This window comes from Carassius carassius, chromosome 4 (genome assembly GCF_963082965.1).
Source record: "Carassius carassius chromosome 4, fCarCar2.1, whole genome shotgun sequence".
Classification (NCBI taxonomy): domain Eukaryota; kingdom Metazoa; phylum Chordata; class Actinopteri; order Cypriniformes; family Cyprinidae; genus Carassius; species Carassius carassius.
In genome coordinates, this window is record NC_081758.1 from 19,889,403 (window position 1) to 19,912,534 (window position 23,132).

General features: G+C 37.7%; 1 protein-coding gene across 1 annotated transcript in view; it reads right to left on the minus strand.

The window, feature by feature from the left end:
* LOC132139442 (A disintegrin and metalloproteinase with thrombospondin motifs 3-like) overlaps positions 1-23,132 on the minus strand; it is a 125,309-nt gene that overhangs the window by 23,131 nt on the left and 79,046 nt on the right. The window contains exons 11-16 of the mRNA XM_059547803.1: positions 18,281-18,394; positions 18,054-18,199; positions 16,230-16,405; positions 14,782-14,915; positions 13,289-13,412; positions 3,702-3,782 (exon numbers count right to left, since the gene is read on the minus strand). Coding sequence (XP_059403786.1) covers positions 3,702-3,782; positions 13,289-13,412; positions 14,782-14,915; positions 16,230-16,405; positions 18,054-18,199; positions 18,281-18,394 — 775 coding nt within the window. The remainder of the gene's footprint in view (positions 1-3,701; positions 3,783-13,288; positions 13,413-14,781; positions 14,916-16,229; positions 16,406-18,053; positions 18,200-18,280; positions 18,395-23,132) is intronic.

A 23,132-nucleotide genomic window follows, 5' to 3' on the forward strand; every position in this document is an offset into this window, starting at 1 on the left:
CCTGACTCTGGAGGATCAGCGGTGACTAGCCCTGACTCTGGAGGATCAGCGGTGACTAGCCCTGACTCTGGAGGATCAGCGGTGACTAGCCCTGACTCTGGAGAGTTCACTGGCACCTGACTCGACTCTGGAGAGTTCACTGGCACCTGACTCGACTCTGGAGAGTTCACTGGCACCTGACTCGACTCTGGAGAGTTCACTGGCACCTGACTCGACTCTGGAGAGTTCACTGGCCCCTCACTCGACTCTGGAGAGTTCACTGGCCCCTCACTCGACTCTGGAGAGTTCACTGGCCCCTCACTCGACTCTGGAGAGTTCACTGGCCCCTCACTCGACTCTGGAGAGTTCACTGGCCCCTCACTCGACTCTGGAGAGTTCACTGGCCCCTCACTCGACTCTGGAGAGTTCACTGGCCCCTCACTCGACTCTGGAGAGTTCACTGGCCCCTCACTCGACTCTGGAGAGTTCACGAGAGTTCACTGGCCCCTCACTCGACTCTGGAGAGTTCACTGGCCCCTGACTCGACTCTGGAGAGTTCACTGGCCCCTGACTCGACTCTGGAGAGTTCACTGGCCCCTGACTCGACTCTGGAGAGTTCACTGGCCCCTGACTCGACTCTGGAGGGTCAACTGGCCCCTGACTCGACTCTGGAGGGTCAACTGGAACCTGACTCGACTCTGGAGGGTCAACTGGAACCTGACTCGACTCTGGAGGGTCATCTGGAACCTGACTCGACTCTGGAGGGTCAACTGGAACCTGACTCGACTCTGGAGGGTCAACTGGAACCCGACTCGACTCTGGAGGGTCAACTGGAACCCGACTCGACTCTGGAGGGTCAACTGGAACCCGACTCGACTCTGGAGGGTCAACTGGAACCCGACTCGACTCTGGAGGGTCAACTGGAACCCGACTCAACTCTGGAGGGTCAACTGGAACCCGACTCGACTCTGGAGGGTCAACTGGAACCCGACTCGACTCTGGAGGGTCAACTGGAACCTGACTCGACTCCGGAGGGTCAACTGGAACCTGACTCGACTCCGGAGGGTCAGCTGGAACCTGACTCGACTCCGGAGGGTCAGCTGTGACTCTCATCCTGTGCAGCGGCGCTGGGCAAGCAGCCATCTTGGGCCATGACTCTGGACAAGCGGCCATCTTGTGCTGTGGCGCTTGGCTGGTAGCCCCCTTGTGCTGTGGAGCTAGGTTGGCCGCCATCTTGGGCTGTGGTGCTAGGCTGGCGGCCATCTTGGGCATTGGCGCTGGGTTAGCGGCCATCTTGTGCTGTGGCGCTGGACTGACGGCCATCTTGTGCTGTGGCGCTAGGCTGACGGCCATCTTGGGCTGTGGCGCTGAACCGGTGGCCAATTTGGGCATTGGCGCTGGGCTGGCGGCCATCTTAGGTTGTGGCGCTGGACTGGCGGCCATCTTGTACTGTGGCGCTGGACCGGTGGCCAATTTGGGCATTGGTGCTGGGTTAGCGGCCCTCTTGTACTGTGGCGCTGGACCGGTGGCCAATTTGGGCATTGGCGCTGGGTTAGTGGCCATCTTGTGCTGTGGCGCTTGGCTGGTTGCCATCCTGGGCAGTGGTGCTGGGCTGACGACCACCCCGCCGGAAGAGACAGGAGTGGCTGGGGCATCCCACCGAAGCCGATGCTGCAGGTAGCGCACGAATTCCCAGAATTCCAGTGTCTTCAACTGCGCCATCTCCTCCTGAGACACTAGATCATCCAGCCCGCCATTGAAATAGTCTTTGAGGGCTGCATCGTTGTAGCCCATGCCCTCGGCCAGGGACCAGAACACCTGAGCCAGGGCACCCACTTCATTTCCCTCTTGGCGGAGGGCGGTCAACCTAAGATACTTGGCTCGCCGCTCCGCCATCTTGGCTGGGGAACGGGAAAAACGACATACCGCTGGTTCCTAGAATGACGGAGTCCTTCTGTCACGTTCAGTGTTACAGGAAACACAGGAGAGGGAACCAATTGCAGGTAAGTCCTTTATTTAAGGGGTAATCCAAAGGGGTAAACAGTCCAGGCAGGGTCAAAACCAGAATATCCAAACATAACATAAACAAGACACGAAGACACGAAGGCAAGGCAAGGCAAGGCAAGGCAAGGCAAGGCAAGGCAAGAAGCGACTGACGTGAATAACTCTCAAACATTAAACAAGGACTCCGTCACACAGACTCAGACAGACCGGGTATAAATACACAGAAGGATAATGAGGGAACAGGAGACAGGTGGGGAACAATCAATTACTCAACAAGGAGGAAGGTGACCAAATAAGGGAACAGGAAGTGATAAGGTGACAGACACCGTGAGAAAGGAGGACATCTAGTGGAAACCCAGGGAACACAACCCAGACACTGTGACAGGAGGAGGACAGTTTGACAAACTGACATATTGATACAAATAAGTAGTGACACATTCTGTCTCAGAGCATGAGAGAAATTAAGTGGTCATTCGCTTGAATGTAAATGGTGATTACAAGAACAGCTGCGCAGAGTCGCAGATGTCAAGACAATCACCATTTCTGCAAGTCATCAAATGTCACTTGCAATTGTGAAAAAATAGATTAGGTTTCCAGAATACTAATTCTGAAGTATATTGTCGCGAATTAAAATAATAATGAACATTAAGTGTTAGGCAAGATTTGATGCATGAAATCAAAGTTGACCTTTGATTTCCTACATGTTTAGCATGAAGAGTTTGTGTTTATTTTTGCCAACATATCTAGTATATCTTAACCTTAAAAGGCTTATTCACCCAAGAATGAGAATTTCCTCTGTGGTACAAAAAAAAAAAAACCATTCTGCATTACAAGCCATATCAGATGCTTATTATGGAACTCACATGTCACATGGAACATACATTACTTGAATCTAACTATAGTGCTGCTATGGTGTTTAGACCTGCGAAGGAATCTAATTATTGCAATCAGTTAAGTTAAATATATAGATAACTGCAATTTGTATGAATAAGCTATAAAAACCCCCAAAGGAAAGTATTATTGAAACAGAATTACCTTTGGAAGACCTCTTGAAAGGTTAACTTGGGCAGTAAAGTCAGACTGTGAACATCTTATCTAACTAATTAAAAAAGGTTAGGTTTAAAAGCTTAACTACAGAGAAGTAATATTCAAACTCCTATATTCACAGAAAAGCACTTATAAAAAGGGGAATATTGTTGGAATAAAAGCATCTGGTTCGATTATGTGCATTAAAAAGTGATAATTTCTGTCTGTACAGAGTATTCAAAATTAATAGAATTTAGAAAATGGTCCAAAAAGGTTCATGTTTTGTTCTACAACATTATGAATGTTTCATGTTTGAGCTAATTCATGTTGTGGAACAAAATGTGAAACACAATTCATTCCTAAATCACCTATTCTAAAAATCCACCGTAAATTCCAAAATGAGCCCACGGCTTGAAAAGGCTTTCAGGTTTTAGGACAGTGGTTCACAATGCCACAGACAAATTGTGGTAGACCGCGATTGTCTCAAAAATCTGTGAGTCTAATTCCGTCTAGTGCACTTCCAGTCAAGAAATGCACAAGCTCTTTTATATGAATACATTGATATGATGGTATGTATTGGGTTGATATGGATTCAATAAGCATAGTTACCCAGAACAGGCACAGAATACATGAACATGCATTTGATCTTCTTGCTGTTAAGCTTGAGATACACAAGGACAGATATCACTTACCAAGAATTTGAGGAGAAGCCTCATGTTCTTGTATGATCACATGTCTAGCCCCAGGAGGAATGAGAAACATCTTTAGGTAACCTTTGCAATGGCGAAAAAGGGCAAAGGGAGAAACAGCAGAAGCAATTAGTTAGCTAAGAAGTTCTATTACGGCTTGATCTTTGCAGAAGTGGGCATCCCTAGAAGGCATTTCTACAGTAGTACATTACTAAAGCTTTCAGATTTGAACAGTTGGAATACTGTAACTGTCCATCAAGCAGGGTCACGAAAAGCCTATGGGACAAACCTCAGTTTGACAGAAGGTTCCTCATCCATTCATTTCATATATTCACACCCATGCGAATAGATGACATATCCTTCAGAAGCTCAAATAACAATGTCCAGCGAAAAGTGAAGACCATGGACGATTGTTATGTAAAACTAATTGAGAAGGATGCTGAATGGAAGAGCCTTGAGTCAGCAACACATCACACAAGAACACAAAAACACCAATGTTGCCTTCTCTACCGATGCCCATTCCTCCGCAAAGTGTGATACCACTCACCCATCACATTTCTAGAATCCTCTGTTTCATTCAGAAACACATTGCGAGCTCCTTTCGGCAGCATGAAGGCTCCTCTTGTTTTCCCTTTAGGATAAGAAGGGTTTGTTACGTCATTTTGCCCAACACTCATTGTCATTGACATGTTAAATGTATGGAGGTAAATCAGTAGCTAAACTCGAGAGGTTGAAGATCTGAATGTGAGAACTTGTCATATTAATATTTGTATTTGTAAGTTAAAATTTACACTCACAGCTCTGATGTGAAAAGCTGAATCTTTCAATTTGCACACACAGACAATGATCAAAACACTCGTGTTTTGAATTGGAAGTTGTAGATTAATAGTCACAAATGTGTAGAATGACATTCACACAAAGAAAATTACATACACACATGTTTACGACATATTTACTTTTGCACTTTACTTCAGTTTCGCTGCACAACGTCAAGTCGGCACTTACAACCTCTCAGATCTGGAAGTACAAGTTCAAATCCTAGCGCTCTGACTTTTGCTACTCTTTTTGCGGTATTCTGTTGCAAAACTCACTTGTGCACTTGTATATGCAGATGTGAGAGAGCAGAGCTGGGGGCGGGGCTTTGGTGCGAATTAAGACATTTTTATTGGTCGATGCCCGACCAATGAACAACGCCAATTGTTTTCACTGAATATCCTTAGCTTTGACAGGATTTTAAGACACTGCATTCATTTTGCCATTCAGGTATTATCTAGTAGACAAATAATGCAACATATTTTATATGTATATCCCACTGCATATCACTCTACCAGAGTTGCAATATAATGCTGTTTTTATTATTTTTATGTTTTGTAAAAATAATTTTAACTTCTTCATTGGGTTAAATTCCCAACATTATTATTATTTTTTTTTTTATAAAAATTGAGTGTTTAATAATGTCTAAATGTACATTAAACAGCAAAACCTAAAAAATAAGCACTTATGACCAGAAATACTGTTTTGAGCAACTAGTAGAGCTAAATACATGTATTTATTAAACATCAACAAGGCCATCTAGTGTTTAAGCAATGGAATTGCATATGAATATTATCTTTCTGTCCACCAAATGCCTCTAATTTAAAGCGTGCCTCTTTGCACAGGAATTTAAACCTAAATACTGCAGTTATTGTAGTATCAATAATAACCATATTAGAAAATTTTATATTTCAAATGGTCATTCATGGATCATAATTATTGCGCATATTATTTAGTACCATGATCTCTTCAAATTAACTAAACAGGACTGAGTTAACATGTAGTACAGTTATTTTATTGGTTAAAAGTTACACTTAATTGTTTAGTCACATTTAACTGCCAAGGAGGAGTATGAGAACATAATGCTGTTCCATTTTCCAGTATAAAATGCTATTGTAACGCATAGGCATAGTCATTAGTCAACGTAGTTATCCATGCATAATCAATGCACTTTAAGTGTTACAAATTACTGGAAATCGCTGCAAATATAATGAAACTGCTGTCTGTCCCAATTAGTTCATTTCAAGCATATTGACAAAATGTGTAGTTTAGTACTATTGATAGCTCCATGAACCACGTGACCGCGTGGCGGTGAGATCAAAGCATGCGAGTTTACTCTGCAATATGCAGTGGGATATACATATAAAATATGTTGCATTATTTGTCTACTAGATAATACCTGAATGGCAAAATGAATGCAGTGTCTTTAAATCCTGTCAAAGCTAAGGATATTCAGTGAAAACAATTGGCGTTGTTCATTGGTCGGGCATCGACCAATAAAATGTCTTCATTCGCACCAAAGCCCCGCCCCCAGCTCTGCTCTCTCACATCTGCATATACAAGTGCACAAGTGAGTTTTGCAACAGAATACCGCAAAACGAGTAGCAAAAGTCAGAGCGCTAGGATTTGAACTTGTACTTCCAGATCTGAGAGGTTGTAAGTGCCGACTTGACGTTGTGCAGCGAAACTGAAGTAAAGTGCAAAAGTAAATATGTCGTAAAAATGTGTGTATGTCATTTTCTTTGTGTGAATGTCATTCTACACATTTGTGACTATTTATCTACAACTTCCAATTCAAAACACGAGTGTTTTGATCATTGTCTGTGTGTGCAAATTGAAAGATTCAGCTTTTCACATCAGAGCTGTGAGTGTAAATTTTAACTTACAAATACAAATATTAATATGACAAGTTCTCACAATCAGATCTTCAACCTCTCGAGTTTTGCTACTGATTTACCTTTATATAAATGTCTCTAAACCAAAGCTACGCATCTCTAGCAGCATGGCGCCTGTCTGAGACACACGTGTGATGTGAAATGGTGGCCAGGAGTCTAATCGTTGCAATGGAGGATCGAGCCACTTAAGGTAACGTCTGCTGGGACGTTTTATCATCGAGTAATATGGACAGGAAGACATCGACAGAAAATAAGCAGGAATAAAATAGGGGTTGAGAAAGGGAGACTAAAGAAGATGGACAGGAATAGTGGGATGGTGGTGGGGAAGGGACGCTGTGTGTGTGTGTGTGAGGGAGAGAGACAAAGAGAGCATATTTATTTACTAATCCTATGAGATTTATTTGCTTTCATGCTATTTCCATATATTTTTTTAAATATTATATTACAATGAAATATGGCCATTTTTTGACAAAGCTCTTCAGGACCTTTTTATTTAAAGAGATAGGTGACCAAAAATGAAAATCATTTAATGTCATTCCAAACCTTTTTGGAACCAAAAAAAATAGACATTCTGAAGAATGCTGGGGTCCAAAAATACACTGAAACCCACAAACTGTCATTGTATGGACAAAAACATCTGAGACATTTTTCAAAATACCTTCTTTTGTGTTTCACAGGAGAGACACATGCAAGCAGGTTTGGAATGACTTGAGGGTGTGTAAATTATTAACATTTTTAGATTAACTTCCATTTGTTGTAAGGATAGTTTTCATTGGGCATTTAATCAAGCTGAGTTTGTACCACACATCAATTTTATGCCAAACCTTTACGGAAGACTCTGAGTTAAATTAAACTTAATCTTATCTGTGGAATGCTGTCTGTCACAAGAGAAAATAATCTGTTCCTTATTTTGTAAAAACAAAGGAAAACACTTGCACAGTAATGTACTTACATTTAAAATCTATAATGTGCAACACCAAAAAAAAAAGTTTAAATCTAAAATATTATATAATTAAAAAATTAAAGACACAATATATATATACTGTATAATAGCATTAAACTACTATCATATAACTTTTTCTGTGCTTCAAAGGTTGATAAACTCAGGTTTGAACAGTCAAATTTCACATCTACACAATAATATTAGTTCAAGGAAGAAACTGACCATAAAACGTGGTTATACATGGAATAAATTTCACACAGGAATTGTGTTGATAATGCAGAATCAAAGGTTGCCACCTCAAAAGGATGATTTAAAACAGAACAATTTTAATGAATAATTCAAGTGCTTCAAGAAAAGTATGACCTTCGCATTTCTGGTTCTAAGCTATTCAATACTTTTACCCCTTGGGCAACCATTGTAAGTGCATTACTGCAAATGAGTTTTTCTTTGAGTTTTCTAATCAAAGTCAGTGAATCAAAGTTATTTTCTGTTGTAACAATTAACATTCTTCAAATGCTTCATTTAGATAAACTGCTGAATATTGCTTAAAAGCTACAAGCTAGAGTCAATGCAAAACACAGCAGTACTACAGCAGAGAAGAATAGAATTAGACAATATAAGATACTTGCAGGTTGTGTTTTCCAACACAGGGATTTCTTTTTGGGATCTCTTGCTTAACTTTTTTCCTGTTAAAAAAGTGATTGATTGAAAGACAATGTAGAGTTAGAGAAAGGTCAAAATGCTGATTTAGTTCATGCAAACAACGTGTTAAATGTAGTAATGATAGTAAGAAAGTAAAATGTAAGGAATTGTCATTAAAATTTGTGATATAAAGCATCACAAATTGTGTACAATCATCCATTATGACATACCGTATGACAAAATCAGGAAGTAAACATCATGCAATTTCTGGTTAGAGCAAGAATGAAACATTCATTCATTGTCACAAGCAAATATAACACGTGACACCATGCTAATTAAAAGATTTGCACATTATTGATAACACACATCACATCTGAAAAGCCAGACTTATTATTATGTACATCACCTCAATTATGCCACATGCCATGTCTTTCAAATGCAACAAAACCAACACAGACATACACACACACACACACACACACACACACACACACACACACACACACACACACACACACACACCCACAAATCCATATTCTTAGACACAATTGTCCTGCCATCTGTGCAAGGGCTGTGCTTTATTATGCATTGGCATTAGTGTGTGTTAATGTAATTGTACAGGCTTGTATGCCACATTGTTAATAAACAGCAGGTCATATGGACATATTTTGAGGATCTGTTGTGACTCTATGTCTATGTAACAGTCAAATTAGGCAGCTCTGGAAATAACTGCAATGAAACATTGTGCCAGAGCCACGTGGCTAATGCCTGTTTATGAAAAATTAACACTTTATCCTAAGATCATGATTTGCATATTTATGCTAAAATTATTAGATTCCTTAGTGGCGTTATGTCTTTTTGGGTTCAGAAGAGGCACAGCTCTGAAGAACTGCATGTAGTATAGTCCCCCACTTTGCATCAAAAACAGCTAATGTATATGCTGCTCTTCCAGGGCCATTATAAAGATGTCAGCCCTCTGCCCTTTGTGCATTGGGTTCCTCTCTAAACATGAGTATAATACACCATTAAGTTAAATGAATAGGATTAATAGAGGGAAATTATTCCCTTTAATATATATTCCATTTGGTTCTATTCTTACTGTATATGCTATTAAAACAACTACACGGATCATCAACTAATTTAAAAAGGAATAATCGGGGACAAAATAGCAAGAGGACTCATGGGATATATAAAAATAAATAAATAAATAAAATAAAAATCTAACTATAAAAGCCACCAGTGGCCCAAACCACTTATTCTGAACAAATGGGGAAGTGTTTAATGTCATCATGAACTTTTCTAGTGACTGGTCAGGCCAATACACAACCATTGCTTTAAGACAAGATATCTTTATCAACATACATGCAAGTTGGAAGAACAAGCAAGAAAATGTTGATATGCATTGTGACAATATTGTGACAGGTTTTGTGCGGTTTCATGCAGGTATAAAGAAACAATTTCAGGAGTACTATAATTGTGCGGCAGGGATGGGCAGAGAAGCCATTATCAGTAACATTTTTTAAATCTTTAAGAAAAAAAGCCAGTACAGTCGTATAACTCTGTTACACAGCTTCTGTTATGATTGCTTATGTTATTTGACAAGAAAGCATTTTAAAATCTTACCTGTTAATTATCTTAAATCAATTAAAATATACACAACAATCATTCTGGCAACAAGATGAACACTTTAACGCAGATCTTCAATTAATACTGAAATCCTCTGGTTTAATTTGACAGTAAATCCAGTTGATAATTAGGCTGCAAGACGAGTTGAAATGCAAGACTAAGCTGAAATGAGAGAGAGAGAGAGAGAGAGAGAGAGAGAGAGAGAGAGAGAGAGAGAGAGAGAGAGAGAAAGAGAGAGAGAGAGAGCACAGTGGTGTGATATGAGAGATGTGAAAGAAGCGCCGGCCTCAAATACACAGATTAGCAGTGTTATTCACCGTTGCTAATGACGATGGTTGTTATCGGGCAATAACACACCTATATATATATATATAATGATGCAAATAAAATAATGCAAATATGGACGCTCCTTAAACCAGAAGTGCTTAATAACTACATGATAAGATCATTTTTAAATACTTATTGATTCCATTTAAATTTACATATAGCTTAATTCATAAGATTCATTATTCTTTTTATGACTATATTTACATCATTAAAGTGAGAATCAAAGAACAAGTGTGTCTGCAAGTTTTAATTGGTCATCTGAATGCATGATCAAATTATGATTCTATAGACCTTGCAGACAAGGAAATATTTGTGACTGGAATTCGTGGCGCTTTAATTGGATACCTGTTTCCAGACACAGTGACAATGTGCCTAAACATCCTGAAATTATAATACTATAATTACAAATGTATTTAAAAAATGCTATCAGAGTGGGGGAATCTATTTTTAGGCTAAAAGCGGCCTGGTGCAAACCTCAAGCTCCCACTAGGGCTACACAACTAGCAAATATAATAAAACAAATAAACTGATGGTTGCTCAAGGAAACCAATTAGATGAAAACCATTATTTCATCCCTGACTGCTGTTTGCTGAATAATAATGAAATCTATTGTGATTCCCTGGGTACAAAATGTCCTTTTTATTATGTTGTTTACTTCATATTGAATTAACTGCCAATGGTTCTTGGCTTTATGTCATTGTCACAAAGCGTCAATGACAGAGATCAGCTGATCTGCACTTAGCATGAAAGGGTGAATGCCTGAATAATGGAAACCAGAATATATAATAGGAGTGAGACTTGCAACAAAACCTAGATCCTCTCCTGCATGTCTTTGAAAACTCAGGAACAGAATTTAAAGAGGGACTATACACAGTGTGTATGCAAAGTAGAAAGTCAAGATGGAATGGTAATGTAAGTCCTGAGGTAACTTTTGAATTTCCTAAACACAATAAAATATATTTATTGTCTCTGCGCTTACAGGTGATCCTCCCTCGTCAAGTATCCCAGTGGTTCTTTGCTTGCCATTTTAATACATCAGTTTTGTGAAAACTGCATTTAATATCATGTATATATTTGGCTTTCAAAATATAAGGGAAGTTGTGGCCTAGTGGTTAGAGAGTTTGACTCCTAACCCTAAGGTTGTGGTTTCGAGTCTCGGGCCAGCAATACCATGACTGAGGTGCCCTTGAGCAAGGCACCGAACCCCCAACTGCTCCCCGGGCGCCGCAGCATAAATGGCTGCCCACTGCTCTGGGTGTGTGTTCACAGTCTGTGTGTGTGTGTTCACTGCTCTGTGTGTGTGCACTTTGGATGGGTTAAATGCAGAGCACGAATTCTGAGTATGGGTCACCATACTTGGCTGTATGTCACTATAATCATATTGATTATGAACAGATTCTGTGCTATCTATGAAACATAATGGGCCCTATAATACACCTGGCGCAAGTGTGTTTGCTAGTTTCAGTCCGGAAGAATCTAATCAGAAAATGTTTTGGATTTACATTTATAATTATTGTTCACCACTTATGACTGGATCTCCAATATTGATGTTAACAACAGACTAGTCTCGTGTAGCCAGACCTTCAGACTGATGGCAGAGGGAAGTTGTAAACACGACTGCTTTCTTCTAACATGAGGGGGTGTGGAATCACGGCATCTTTGATTCCATGCGGAACGTTAACGAACGTGACACGCATGTCTCCTGGAAATCCTGTATGATTTAACCAATCCGATGACGACTTCCAATTTTCCAAATCCAATTTTGTGTGCCATATGCATCAGATGTTTAACCAACGGTCTGTGGGCATGACATCTGAGGCTGAGACTAATAACAGAAGTAAACCCACCACGGATGTTTTATTGCATGAATTAGAAACAATGAAACCAAGACAGGTTCCTACAAATGTGCCTGGTTTTTATTACCCATGAACATACAGCCAGCTTCATTCATACTTATTCAGGTTAGCAATGAATATATGCTATAAATGGAATATGCTACTGCTAAGCTAAACAAAAGTACATTTATGACAACAGCTGTTCCATTTGTTAAGGTTCTTTACAACAGAAGTGAAGTATAGTGACAAATGATTGGAGTTCTCCAGATATACGCAAAAAGTCTAATGTGGCTGATTAGACTAAATGTAGATTGAGTGGGTCTAATGGACATTTGGGTGTGGTCATTTATGCATAATATGCAAAGGACAAGAATTGTACAGATGCTCTTTATATGTGAACGTGTTTATCAAATAAATCTCTAAAACAGCTCCTTCAATCTGTGGTGTCAGAGTAGAAGTATCATGATAAAAATCAAAGTTCTAAATACAGAATCTGTATTTAACTGGTAGAAGATGTAGAGCAACGGGCCTAAAATATAGAACAAGTAGGTGCCTTGAGAGCCGCATGTAAAATGACACAACCCAATGTGAAAAAAAGTTGTTTGTGTCGTACTACACTCAAAATTTCCTGAATGAACCACACCAAAGAGAGATAGAGTTATAAATAAATTTAAAAACAAATAGTGTGTGTCTCTCTGAAACATAAATGTATTATTAATATGATACAACCTCATATACTGTGACTTCCTTAAATACAGTACTATTACATTTTTAAATATCTGAATATCTATCATGAATGTGACTGAATTCCAGCTACATGTTCCTTTGTTCTCTGTTGCTGTAAAACATCTCTGATCTCAATCCCTGCATTAAATGCACCAAGTATTTCCCGGATCAAATCCAAACCCTATCCTTAAGGATTTCATCACCTTTCACAATCCTAACCTAATTTCATCTCCATTCTCATTTTTCAGCAAACAGCTATTTTAGTTCTTCTACCTGTAGCCATAATGTTAACTTTTGCCTATGTACTGTTTAATGCGATTAAGAAAATACATACATACATAAAGTCTATGAAATATGCCAAAAGTCCTTTCATTTACATATAAGTTCATACAGTTTTGGACACAGTTTACAACTTTTAAATACATTTTGAAACAAAAGAGGTTTAAGTTATGAGTACTTAAAGTAGACTTGTGCTAACAAGTAATTAATGCAGTTTTCACATCTCCTTGAATACTAAAATAATAATTCTTATTAATAAATCACACATCCTTAAAACTCTTAAAGACATCTGGAGTTTCTGAGATGTCATATCTAATATAATAAATCGTATATAAATAATAAATGTGTGAACATTTCAGCATTATCACTTTGCTCATTATTTCCCCCAAAGTAAAGTGAACTCCAGAAGTGTCCTGAGCCTAGAAGACTCTAAAACCTAATGACAGGTGTGCAGCATAGAATGAAGAACTGTCTGATGGACCAGGAAAGAGGAAAGTATCTTACCGGCTTTCTTGGGCACACGAGTGAAGGTTCCTTTCACAGTTCGGCAATGGGAGTTGTCACCCCCACACACACCACACTTATCCTCCACCTTACTGGAGCCAATTTCCCTGTCACAGCCCACTTTCTGAAGGTAAGGGAGAAAGGGAGAGGGGGGAAGGGGAATATGCAAGACACACTGAGAAAAGAGCCAAGAAGTACCATCAAAAATACTTCAAGCTTTCATCTTTGAATATGTCTCCATCTGATATTATGAAACTATAGCTGCTTTGAATAGTTTTAAAGTATCTCCCATGTTGCCATTTTGCCCACTGAAGCATTATCCATAAAAAGTGTCACCAAAAGCAATTGTTTTTCTTTTTATTTAAATGTACAAAATGACATTTACAAATATGAGACACACTGCAGCAGTTTGCTAAACAAAACTTTTAAAAAGATAATAGATATTTGAAAATAAATCCTAAAGCATCGGTACACTAGCTGACACACTATCAATCATTTCCTCCCCAAAGCTAATCACTATTCATTGTCCATCCTATCTATAAAAATCAATGTACTTCTATCAGCCCCATCCAGAGAGATCCATTCTTCAAACAACATTCAATGAGAAGTGGCACTCATCCTGTACACAGTACTTTGTCAGATGCAGTTGCTCAGCGACAATCCACAGAGGCAACTCACAAATTTATAACCGAAAATAACAAGGATGTACAGTGTGACAGATTTGCCTGCACTTGCAATTAAAATGAAAGAATGTTTTGACTTATTTTTGCCTATTCAGAAGTGTGTGAACATTTCTAAAATGGTCTTGCACAGATTTTAGGGGAACACAAGTCTGTGAATACAATGAGTCAGATGTGTACTTTAATGTCAGACTAAGTAATGTGTTTCCTATGGCACAATTAGGCACAAAACTAAGCCTATCAGTACGCAGGGAAGATATTTTGTTTGCCCTGGGAGCATCTACTAAGTGCATCTGTCTAAGAAATAAATTCCCCAAAGCAAAGCCATAGCAACCAGATAAACTGACACTGATAAACCAACATTCAGAATTCAGACAAATCTGGAAATAATTTCTGTGCTGGTGGGGAAAATGGCCAGCCAATGGACTTAAAAATAAATATGTGCTGATGTGTATTTACTCTCTTGTGAAACAATCTCTTGTAATTACGTATTTGCCGCCATTCCTGTTGTAGAACACTGAATAATTATGCAAATATTTTTAAAGAGATGATTTTGAAGGCAAGACTCTGCCTCGGTTTACTTTCACGGCAGCAGATCTTTCAAAGATATTTTTGTTTTAATCAGGTGGTTATGAGAATGAGCACTTTTGTTGCACATCATTCTATTATTGAGTTCTTAATGAAAAAAATACTAGTCATGCTAATTTTAGTTTGTGCTAATACATTTTTATCAGTTCTACAGTAAAATATGAAAAGGGAAGCATACAACTTGGAAATATTACCTGAAATGCATAATGTAATTCAAATTCTTACCAAACAATCTCCACGCACACAGATGCTATACGGGTCTTTGTAAGAGCACCTTGTCCCATCATGCACTAGCTGCTTCATGTAAGCCACGTCACCTGTTTCTTTTGACTGGCAATAAAGATGACATCTTTTGTTGGCTGAAAATATAGAAAGACATGAAGAAATATTATTTAATAAGAAACACCACAAATTACAGCTGGACTCAGTTACAGTATGTGCCTTTTTTCTCCAGTAGCTTTATTCAAATAAAATAAAGTTATCAGAAGTCAGTGATAACATTCAACCAATAAAACTGGTATATAAACAAACAGTAACACTTTAGATTAGGAAACACTATTCACTACTAACTATATGCTTATTAACATGCATATTACTAGCATATTAATGCCTTATTCTGCACGACCATATTCTAGATCCTTTAACCCTATTCCACACCCAAACAACATAACACATAACTACTATGACAAACGTACTATCAATATGCAGTTTATTGGAGTTTATTGAGCGGAAAACTCTTGTTGTGCTCAGCAATCTAAAGAGTCATAAACCAAAAATTAGCACTATAATATAATATTCAAGTAAATTTAAAATCAATGTGCTTTTTTAGGACTTAATCTCTAAGTTTTGAACTAATTAATTATTCATATGCATTAGAATAACTCCCTAAAACGTTTAGCATATGCTAATTAGGTTTCACATTGCAGCTACAGTAGTTGCCTCTCATGGGTTCAAAGTAAAGAGAAAAATAGAACAAATGTTTAAATGTAGAATTTATGCAAAAATCTAAATTCTGGCATTATTTACACACCCTTATATTTATCCAAAAACCTTTTATGTTCCAGAGAAGAAAAATTAATACAATTTTAAAATGAAATGAGGGAGATTAAATGATGAAAGAATTTTCAGCACATAGTAATGGAATGCAATAAAATGAACGTATAGTGTGTGAATATTAACATGCTAATGAAGACTAAATTAGGAGACCTTGTGGAAGTGTTTTATCAAGTAACTTAATAAATACTTATAAAGCATACCTACCCATTTTTATTCTGCGATAACAACCAGCTGGATGTACATTATCTCACTTAAAACAGGGCTACTTGCCACATAAGTAAATAATTAGATACAAAATATTGATTTGAGTTGAAATATTTGAACGCAAAGCTTCTGTGAACACTGCAGTTGCGAACAAGTGGCAAATTCAAACTAGATGGGATACGGTGCAGTCAAACCACTTATTACACAACATTTCGTCACATAAATAATAAAGGTAATAAAAAAAATTTAAGATGAAAATGTTTTAAAACTTTCCCAGTTTGTTAGTTGTCTCATAATCCATTACAGCGTACAAAACAATCGTAGCAAAATGGCAAACACAACAACCTAGGAACTATCTGTTACAATATAAACATATTTCCATATTACACTGCCTTAAAATCTGACAAACTCACCATCTGGGTGTTCGTAGGGAAGCCAGTGGTGTTTGGCATTCTGGTATTCAAAGCGGGAATTGCGAAGTTGACATTGCTGAGCTCTGAAGTCCTCAAAGTGTTTGGGGCAATCATCTATGTTACACAGCTGGTACTCATAGTTGACCCCTGGACAGTCCTGACCTCCATTAGATGGACTAAGAGTTCAAACAAACATCCTCAAATTACTTTAAACATTCAAGTCTGTGGTTTAAAAAGCAGTCAATAATCAAGGTTAATCAAAATAAAGTCAAAATGAATCACTTCAATTACCAAGTCCTGCATAAACAGATTTTAGGAACACATCTATTCCTTCTTTCATCCAATAAAATATTTAGATCTGGATTCAGACTATCTAATCAATGTTTGGATGGAATGCCAAACAATGCAAAAAATATGTATTAAATTTTATAAAGTTTTAAAGCACTGAAGTTTTCATCATTGAGCCTTATTTTGAATTTTCAATCTTGTATATTCTCTATAGGTGTGAGCAGCTGCACAACTCAAATGCTGTTTAACAGGTCCTTAACAAAAACTCCTCACAACTACGTAGCACACTAATGCACTGGTATATATAAAAACGCTAAATTCCTAGCTCTCTTGCTTCCTTCATTTTCAAAGCATGCATGCTAATTAAGAAGCAACCACTCATTTGCTCAGCACAACAAAGAAATAAAATAAAACACTGTCCTCCTCGAAAAGACAATTACACTTAAGATGGCAAAGATGGTAGCTCCTCCAATTAAAAACACCCTGTGCAGATGTTTCTCAATAAAAGATATCTATGGATGTATACAGTTAATCAGATGATTTCATGCCTTTAATGAAATCTCTGTCATTACGAGAAAATTGAGCAGGCCCAATGCAGAGGTTTATGGTTTTAAATATTATAGTTATCGGAATAACACTTATATAAAGCACAAATTGTCCTTCATATCAAAAGAATGCAGAGATTGTGATTGACCTTTTGTCTTATAGGCTAGAGTCAATAGCTATGTTTCCATCCAAAGATGCGAATGAAACTTATGCACAAAACAGGAATATCACATAAAACATTTGCGAATAAAGCACCGTTTCCATCCAACGAGTCAAAGAGAACCAAATCGTCACTTCCTTATAAATTGGCACTAATATCTCTAAGAAAACAAGGAGAAGCCACTGAATATAATAATTTTCATATGTATTAAATTACTTGTGCTTCAGAGAGAACAGACGTAACACAATAAATGCTATCATTGCTTTTAGAGGTGGATGCTGCTGTTTTGTCATGTAAGACAGCAATTATACAGAAATAATTTGATAACAGACTTTCCTCAGGCATTTCAGAATGGCCAAATCAACATATACAGTAGATTCTATGAACAAGATTGGTCCACTGGTTAGTCAAGTTATCCTGTCTCATAGCGCAAAGTCACAAGACTTTTTCCATACACATGGTGGAATTTATTCGGTAAATGTGTTTCCATCGTAGTTTATGCACATTTTTTCTTATTGGATAAAAGGTTTATCCTACTCAGTTGTGCGCATAAGTTTTTATGCGCATGTTTAGAATTTATGTGCATCTGCGCATTTTCATCCAGCGGTTTTTTTATGTGATAATCTAAAATGTGCATAAAAATTGGTGGATGGAAACATAGCTAATCCTGTTCAACCCTGCTGAATGTATGCTTTATTTCTAGACAGTTCTTTTAATTTCATCGAAACTGCAACCCTTCATATAATGACTGAATGTGATTATGGAAAGTACACTGGGGTGCCAGTGATCTTCATGAGCAATCCTGACTGTGAGTACAGCAGATAACATACACAGGGTTGTTGCACTGGCGGGTTCTGAAGCGGACACCCGTCCCACAGGAACGAGAGCAGGAGCCATACTTGCTCCAGGCACTCCAGGCTCCGTCTTGCTTCACTTGGTTGGCATTCTTCCACATGCAGTGACCTTTGTAGCACCACTACAAGGGGAAGGAGTGAGACAGAATCAAATTGGGCACAACAGGACAAAAACGGTCCAGCAAAATGACACATAAAATTACCTTTCCAGGTGCACATTCGGTCCCATCCAGTGGAGGCCCTTTTTTGGTCTTGCAGAAGTAAGGATTATCTGGATGACTGCACCACAGCTGCTTGCATGGATCAAATGTACGAAACTGAACAGAGACAAAAGTACCCATGGTTGGATGCTTGGCATTTTAAGAGAGAGAATTAAATGGCAAGACAAATGTAAAATAATTTTGTACTTTCTTGGCCAAGCTACAATTCCACAAGAGATAAGCTCTGACAATACTTTTCCTCTTAGGAACATGCTTGGACTGAGATTCAATATATATATAAAAAAATAAAAATAAAAAAAAAACACTAAATTGATTTTCCCTCTTGAGGCTGCCAGTGGCACTCTGGAGCTACTGCTAGGCACCAAGGAAATTAATCTGAGAACGGAAAAGAGACAAAAAATGCCCTTTTTTCATAAACCTCTGTTTACTACAAATGACACATTAAGAATGCTCCTATTGTGATTGCGTCATCTGAGTCAAATGAGATTACAAAACAAAAAAAATGTCAAAGATGTCCAGCCTGAAGGAACAAACAAATACACACTGAAATATACATTAACCATGAGTCACATCGCACCAACTGACACTGTCTACACCAGACATGACCACTGTCGCATTGTGACCCAACAGCTTGAGGCGGTCTATACTGGAAAGCAAACTTTGCAAATCCATTTGTGATTTTGTCAAAAGACAGTATCACTAATTGTCACATTGTGCCGCTCATTTCCAGTGTATATGGTTTAACTATCTTGACCACAATAAATCAATTAAAGAGGATTCGAGGTTCAACATAGTTATTTGTTGGTATAAAGCACATGAGAAGAGAACATTACAATTCGATTTTTATGACCATCGGTTACGATTAACTTTAATGTAAGGGCAACTGTAAAACAGTTAAACATCACTAAATGTAGTGGGTTTGATTATGACAAATAAATGTGAATCGGAATGCAGCTAAAGTGAAAATATTTCCAGAAATTACAACATTGTCCATTGGAGGCTGATACAGACAGCTGGACTTCTGTTTACTACTTCTTTTCATTAAACACAGCAGGAGTTTGCAGCTCACACATTGCAATATGAACGACTGAAACGATTGTTTTTTTCAGGATATTTTTTCTTGAAAAAGAAAAATACACAGAAATGTAAACTAATTATTAAAATGGCAGTCTGGAATACAAGATTGGGAGAGGAAACTAATAGCTGACAGCTGAAATACTAGGTATATCTCTGAGCTCTGTGCTTCATCAAAATAGTGCAGCTTATTTACAATGCCGTGTGGAGTAGGAAGGCTCAGACATATGGTTAATAAATTGACAGATGTGCCCAAGGGAGAAATGGCACCATGTTGTAGGCATAAATAGGAAAGACTGTTTCTGTAAAATGGACTTTCATTTAAAGTCCCTAACAAGTCCCTTGGCAAGCAGCTGGACTAAAGGATCTCAGTTGTCTTTAGCCCTGTCACTGGCTCAGGGCTTTATATCTTTTATGCACTGCACTCTGGGAGAGGACCAATAGGTTCAGCCAGTTTCAATTACTTCTATTATGTTAGTAGCTGGCATGAACTGCAAGTCATCCTATTTTCTAAATGCAAGTTAATGATTTGTTATTGTGAATAATTCTTACAATTTTTTTTGTAATTCTAAATCATAATGTCATAACTCCAGTGAAATGACAGGCTTTTCACTGGTAATGAACTTCTCAAATCATTTTTCCATAATCATAATAGGATGTATGTTAAAATACAGAAAAAAAATATTTCTGTTTAATCACAACTTTAAAGCATACAAATTAACAAAATAGTTATAAATTAGTAATGAATTATTAATTTTTCATCTTCATGTTGATCCAAATATGTCTGTCTTTCTTTTGTGCCTATTGTGTGATTTTCAATTAACAGAAACATAGTTTTTATGATTTTATAGCTTTTCATGATATAATTTTTTACATCCTTTACATTCGTCCAAGCTTCAAGACCTCAGTCAGCATTCATTGTAAATGCACATTAAAACACACACACACACACACACACACAAATTCTGAATGTGATGTGCATTTGTTTGTTTAGTGCTCTACTAAAAGTAAGTCAAACAGGTTTGAAACAACATGAAGGTGAAGAAAGAAACTGACAAAATTCTATGCATGTGCCAAATGTAGCTCCTTGTTCGTAACAGATATGCTTATAACTACAAGTGTTCATTTTGTTAGCCATTTTTTATTTATTCTTAGTCTTAATCTTAGACCTGGTGTCAAGTGTACCTTTGTTAGTTAATATCATATTAAGTCAACCTTGCCTCGTGTTTGTTTAGTCAAGATTTACTCTATACTTTACTAAATGTCTGAGCATTTTAGTCTAGTTTTAGTCAATAAAATCTTATTGTCACATTTTTGTCAGGCTTTATAATAGTAATTAATTAGCGGTGACCCTGAATAGTCGACGAATTGATGCTCTGATTCGAGGAGCCTGATTCAACTACCAATCTAACAGTCGAATATTCACGGGTTGTTATTGATTATGCCATTTTGACTATATGAGGCAGCTCAAATGTCTGATTTCACATAGAACTTGCGGTTTTCTCCCAATAAGTTAATATACTGCCTATTATGATAAAGCTGTAAGAATCTGAAAAGAAAGAAGCTTCAAATTAATATTTTAAAGTGGGTGAATAAATCCAACCACCCCTATAGATTTATGTTTCACTTTCCATAATCAGTGACCGACAGAGGAGCATCTCGGAGGCAGGGATTAAAACTTGACCAAGACTCAAACTGACACCGGCAGAGACTGTATGTGTTCGAACAGGTAGGGTACAACTGATTTCAAAACATTTCAGCCAGTGTATATATAGCATGGATATATTATTTATCTGATATAAGATGCATTTGGTTTTGAGTCAAGTGCTTCATTGTAGTACTACGGTGATATATTTAAAAAAACAAAACATAAACAAACAAATCTCTTCAGCGCACAGCACGAGCAGGTCAAACTACAATGCAGGATAATAATAACTATGACTGGGACTGTTATATACATACTATTATAATGAGAAGACCATTATAATAACTGCTATGAATTTTTAGAGTTTGGCTGCCGTGTTTCTGCACATTGTTTTTGTGAAGAACACATCCACAAAAGGAGTTCGCATTCAGAGCCCCGCAGATATGTTCATGTGCATTTGGGCCCTTTTTCCAAATAGCATATAAGTCTTAATATTAACGTTATGATGAACAAATAACGAAGCGTATTCTATATGAAATTATGAGTTGAATTCCATTGATTCAAAACTTGCTATCAAATGCTCACTCTACTGGTCATCTTCAGCGCGTGCAGCTCAAAACAGAAATGCAGAACATTAACTGCTAAGGTTTAAGGCTAACGTTATAATGAGAGTACTATTGTAAAAAAATTGTTAATTGTTATGGTTTCGCAGACATTAAGTGTTAGCTATCTGTTCATCAAAACATAAAACATTATTTACCCCGTTTATATCTGCAAGGTGTTCATTACACATTTTCCCTGTGTGTTAACATCAGTAATTATGTCGAATGGCTGACTTTACTCTTGTTAATATATCTTGCCCCGCCCCCAAACATATGATTCGACTATCAGTCGAATATCGGCAAGACTCGAGAATTCGGATTCGACTATGAAATCCTTAGTCGGGGACATCCCTATAATTAATATAATTTTTTTGGAGAGAATTTTAAAAAATTTATTGTACATGTTATTTATTACAATACATTTTTACAATATTTTAACCATAAAATTCTTAATAACAATTGTAATATTTGCAAATTTCAGTAATGTTTCTCTATTTAAACAACAGCAGTGGAGCAAGTGCATTTATTCAGCAACCACAATAGCAAACAAAATAGCTGAAATCTAATGACAAAACACTGACTGGCTGCATGGTACTTTCATTTAAGCTGAAGATCTCAGATGGAGCTCACTAAACTTCAGCAGTTTTTTTCAGATTATCATCAGTGCTTCCGCAATGAAGAACGAGAACATATGCATGGTTGCCAGATTGCAAAAAAATAAGCAAAACACTGGGCAGAAAATGTATCCTTTTAACAGAGAAGCTCTGATTTGCGGATTTGAACTGTTGACTTCTGGCAACTGCATACATGAAAGCTTGTTTAGTAATGCTCTCTACAGCAGTCCGAAAATTGAAAACATTTTGGTAAAGTTAGTCTTGTCAATATTGTCAATGATATTGCATGTTGATAAAGTCACAGTAATCATTTTCTGACCTTATTGTCATCTCATCTTAATTTCATCTTAGTCATGGGAAAAAGCTGGTCAACGAAATTTTTTTTATCATACTTTGTGTTAATGAAATAAATAGACAGTCATGGAATAAATGATGAAAAAGATGAAAAAGTACCTCCTCAGAGAGATAATTAAAATGTCACTGAAGGGAGAGGCAACAGATAGTTCCTTACAAATATTATGTTTACAAGCCCATCACAAACTAATTGTTTCTATCGACACTGACAACCACGTTTTTCATGTCTTTGAAACACCGGGTTTAAAGCACGGTAAGTGGGTCATAGAACATTTCATAGGGATGTAGGTTTTTGCTGGGCTGTGGTGCACAGCTTGGCACAGATTGCTTAGGCATGACAGAGAGGCTGAGAGGAAGGATCACAGCATGCTGTTCTTGTTTACTAGAGTTATAACCTTTGATGACAGAACACCAAACATCTTGCCATCTGCTGGTTCTCGGTGTCAGGCCATAAACCTGGTGTGAGGCTTTTTTCTTTGACACTGTACATATGATTGGGATTTGCAGCAACTATTCATTTCACACTTGAAACTGTTCAGAGCAGA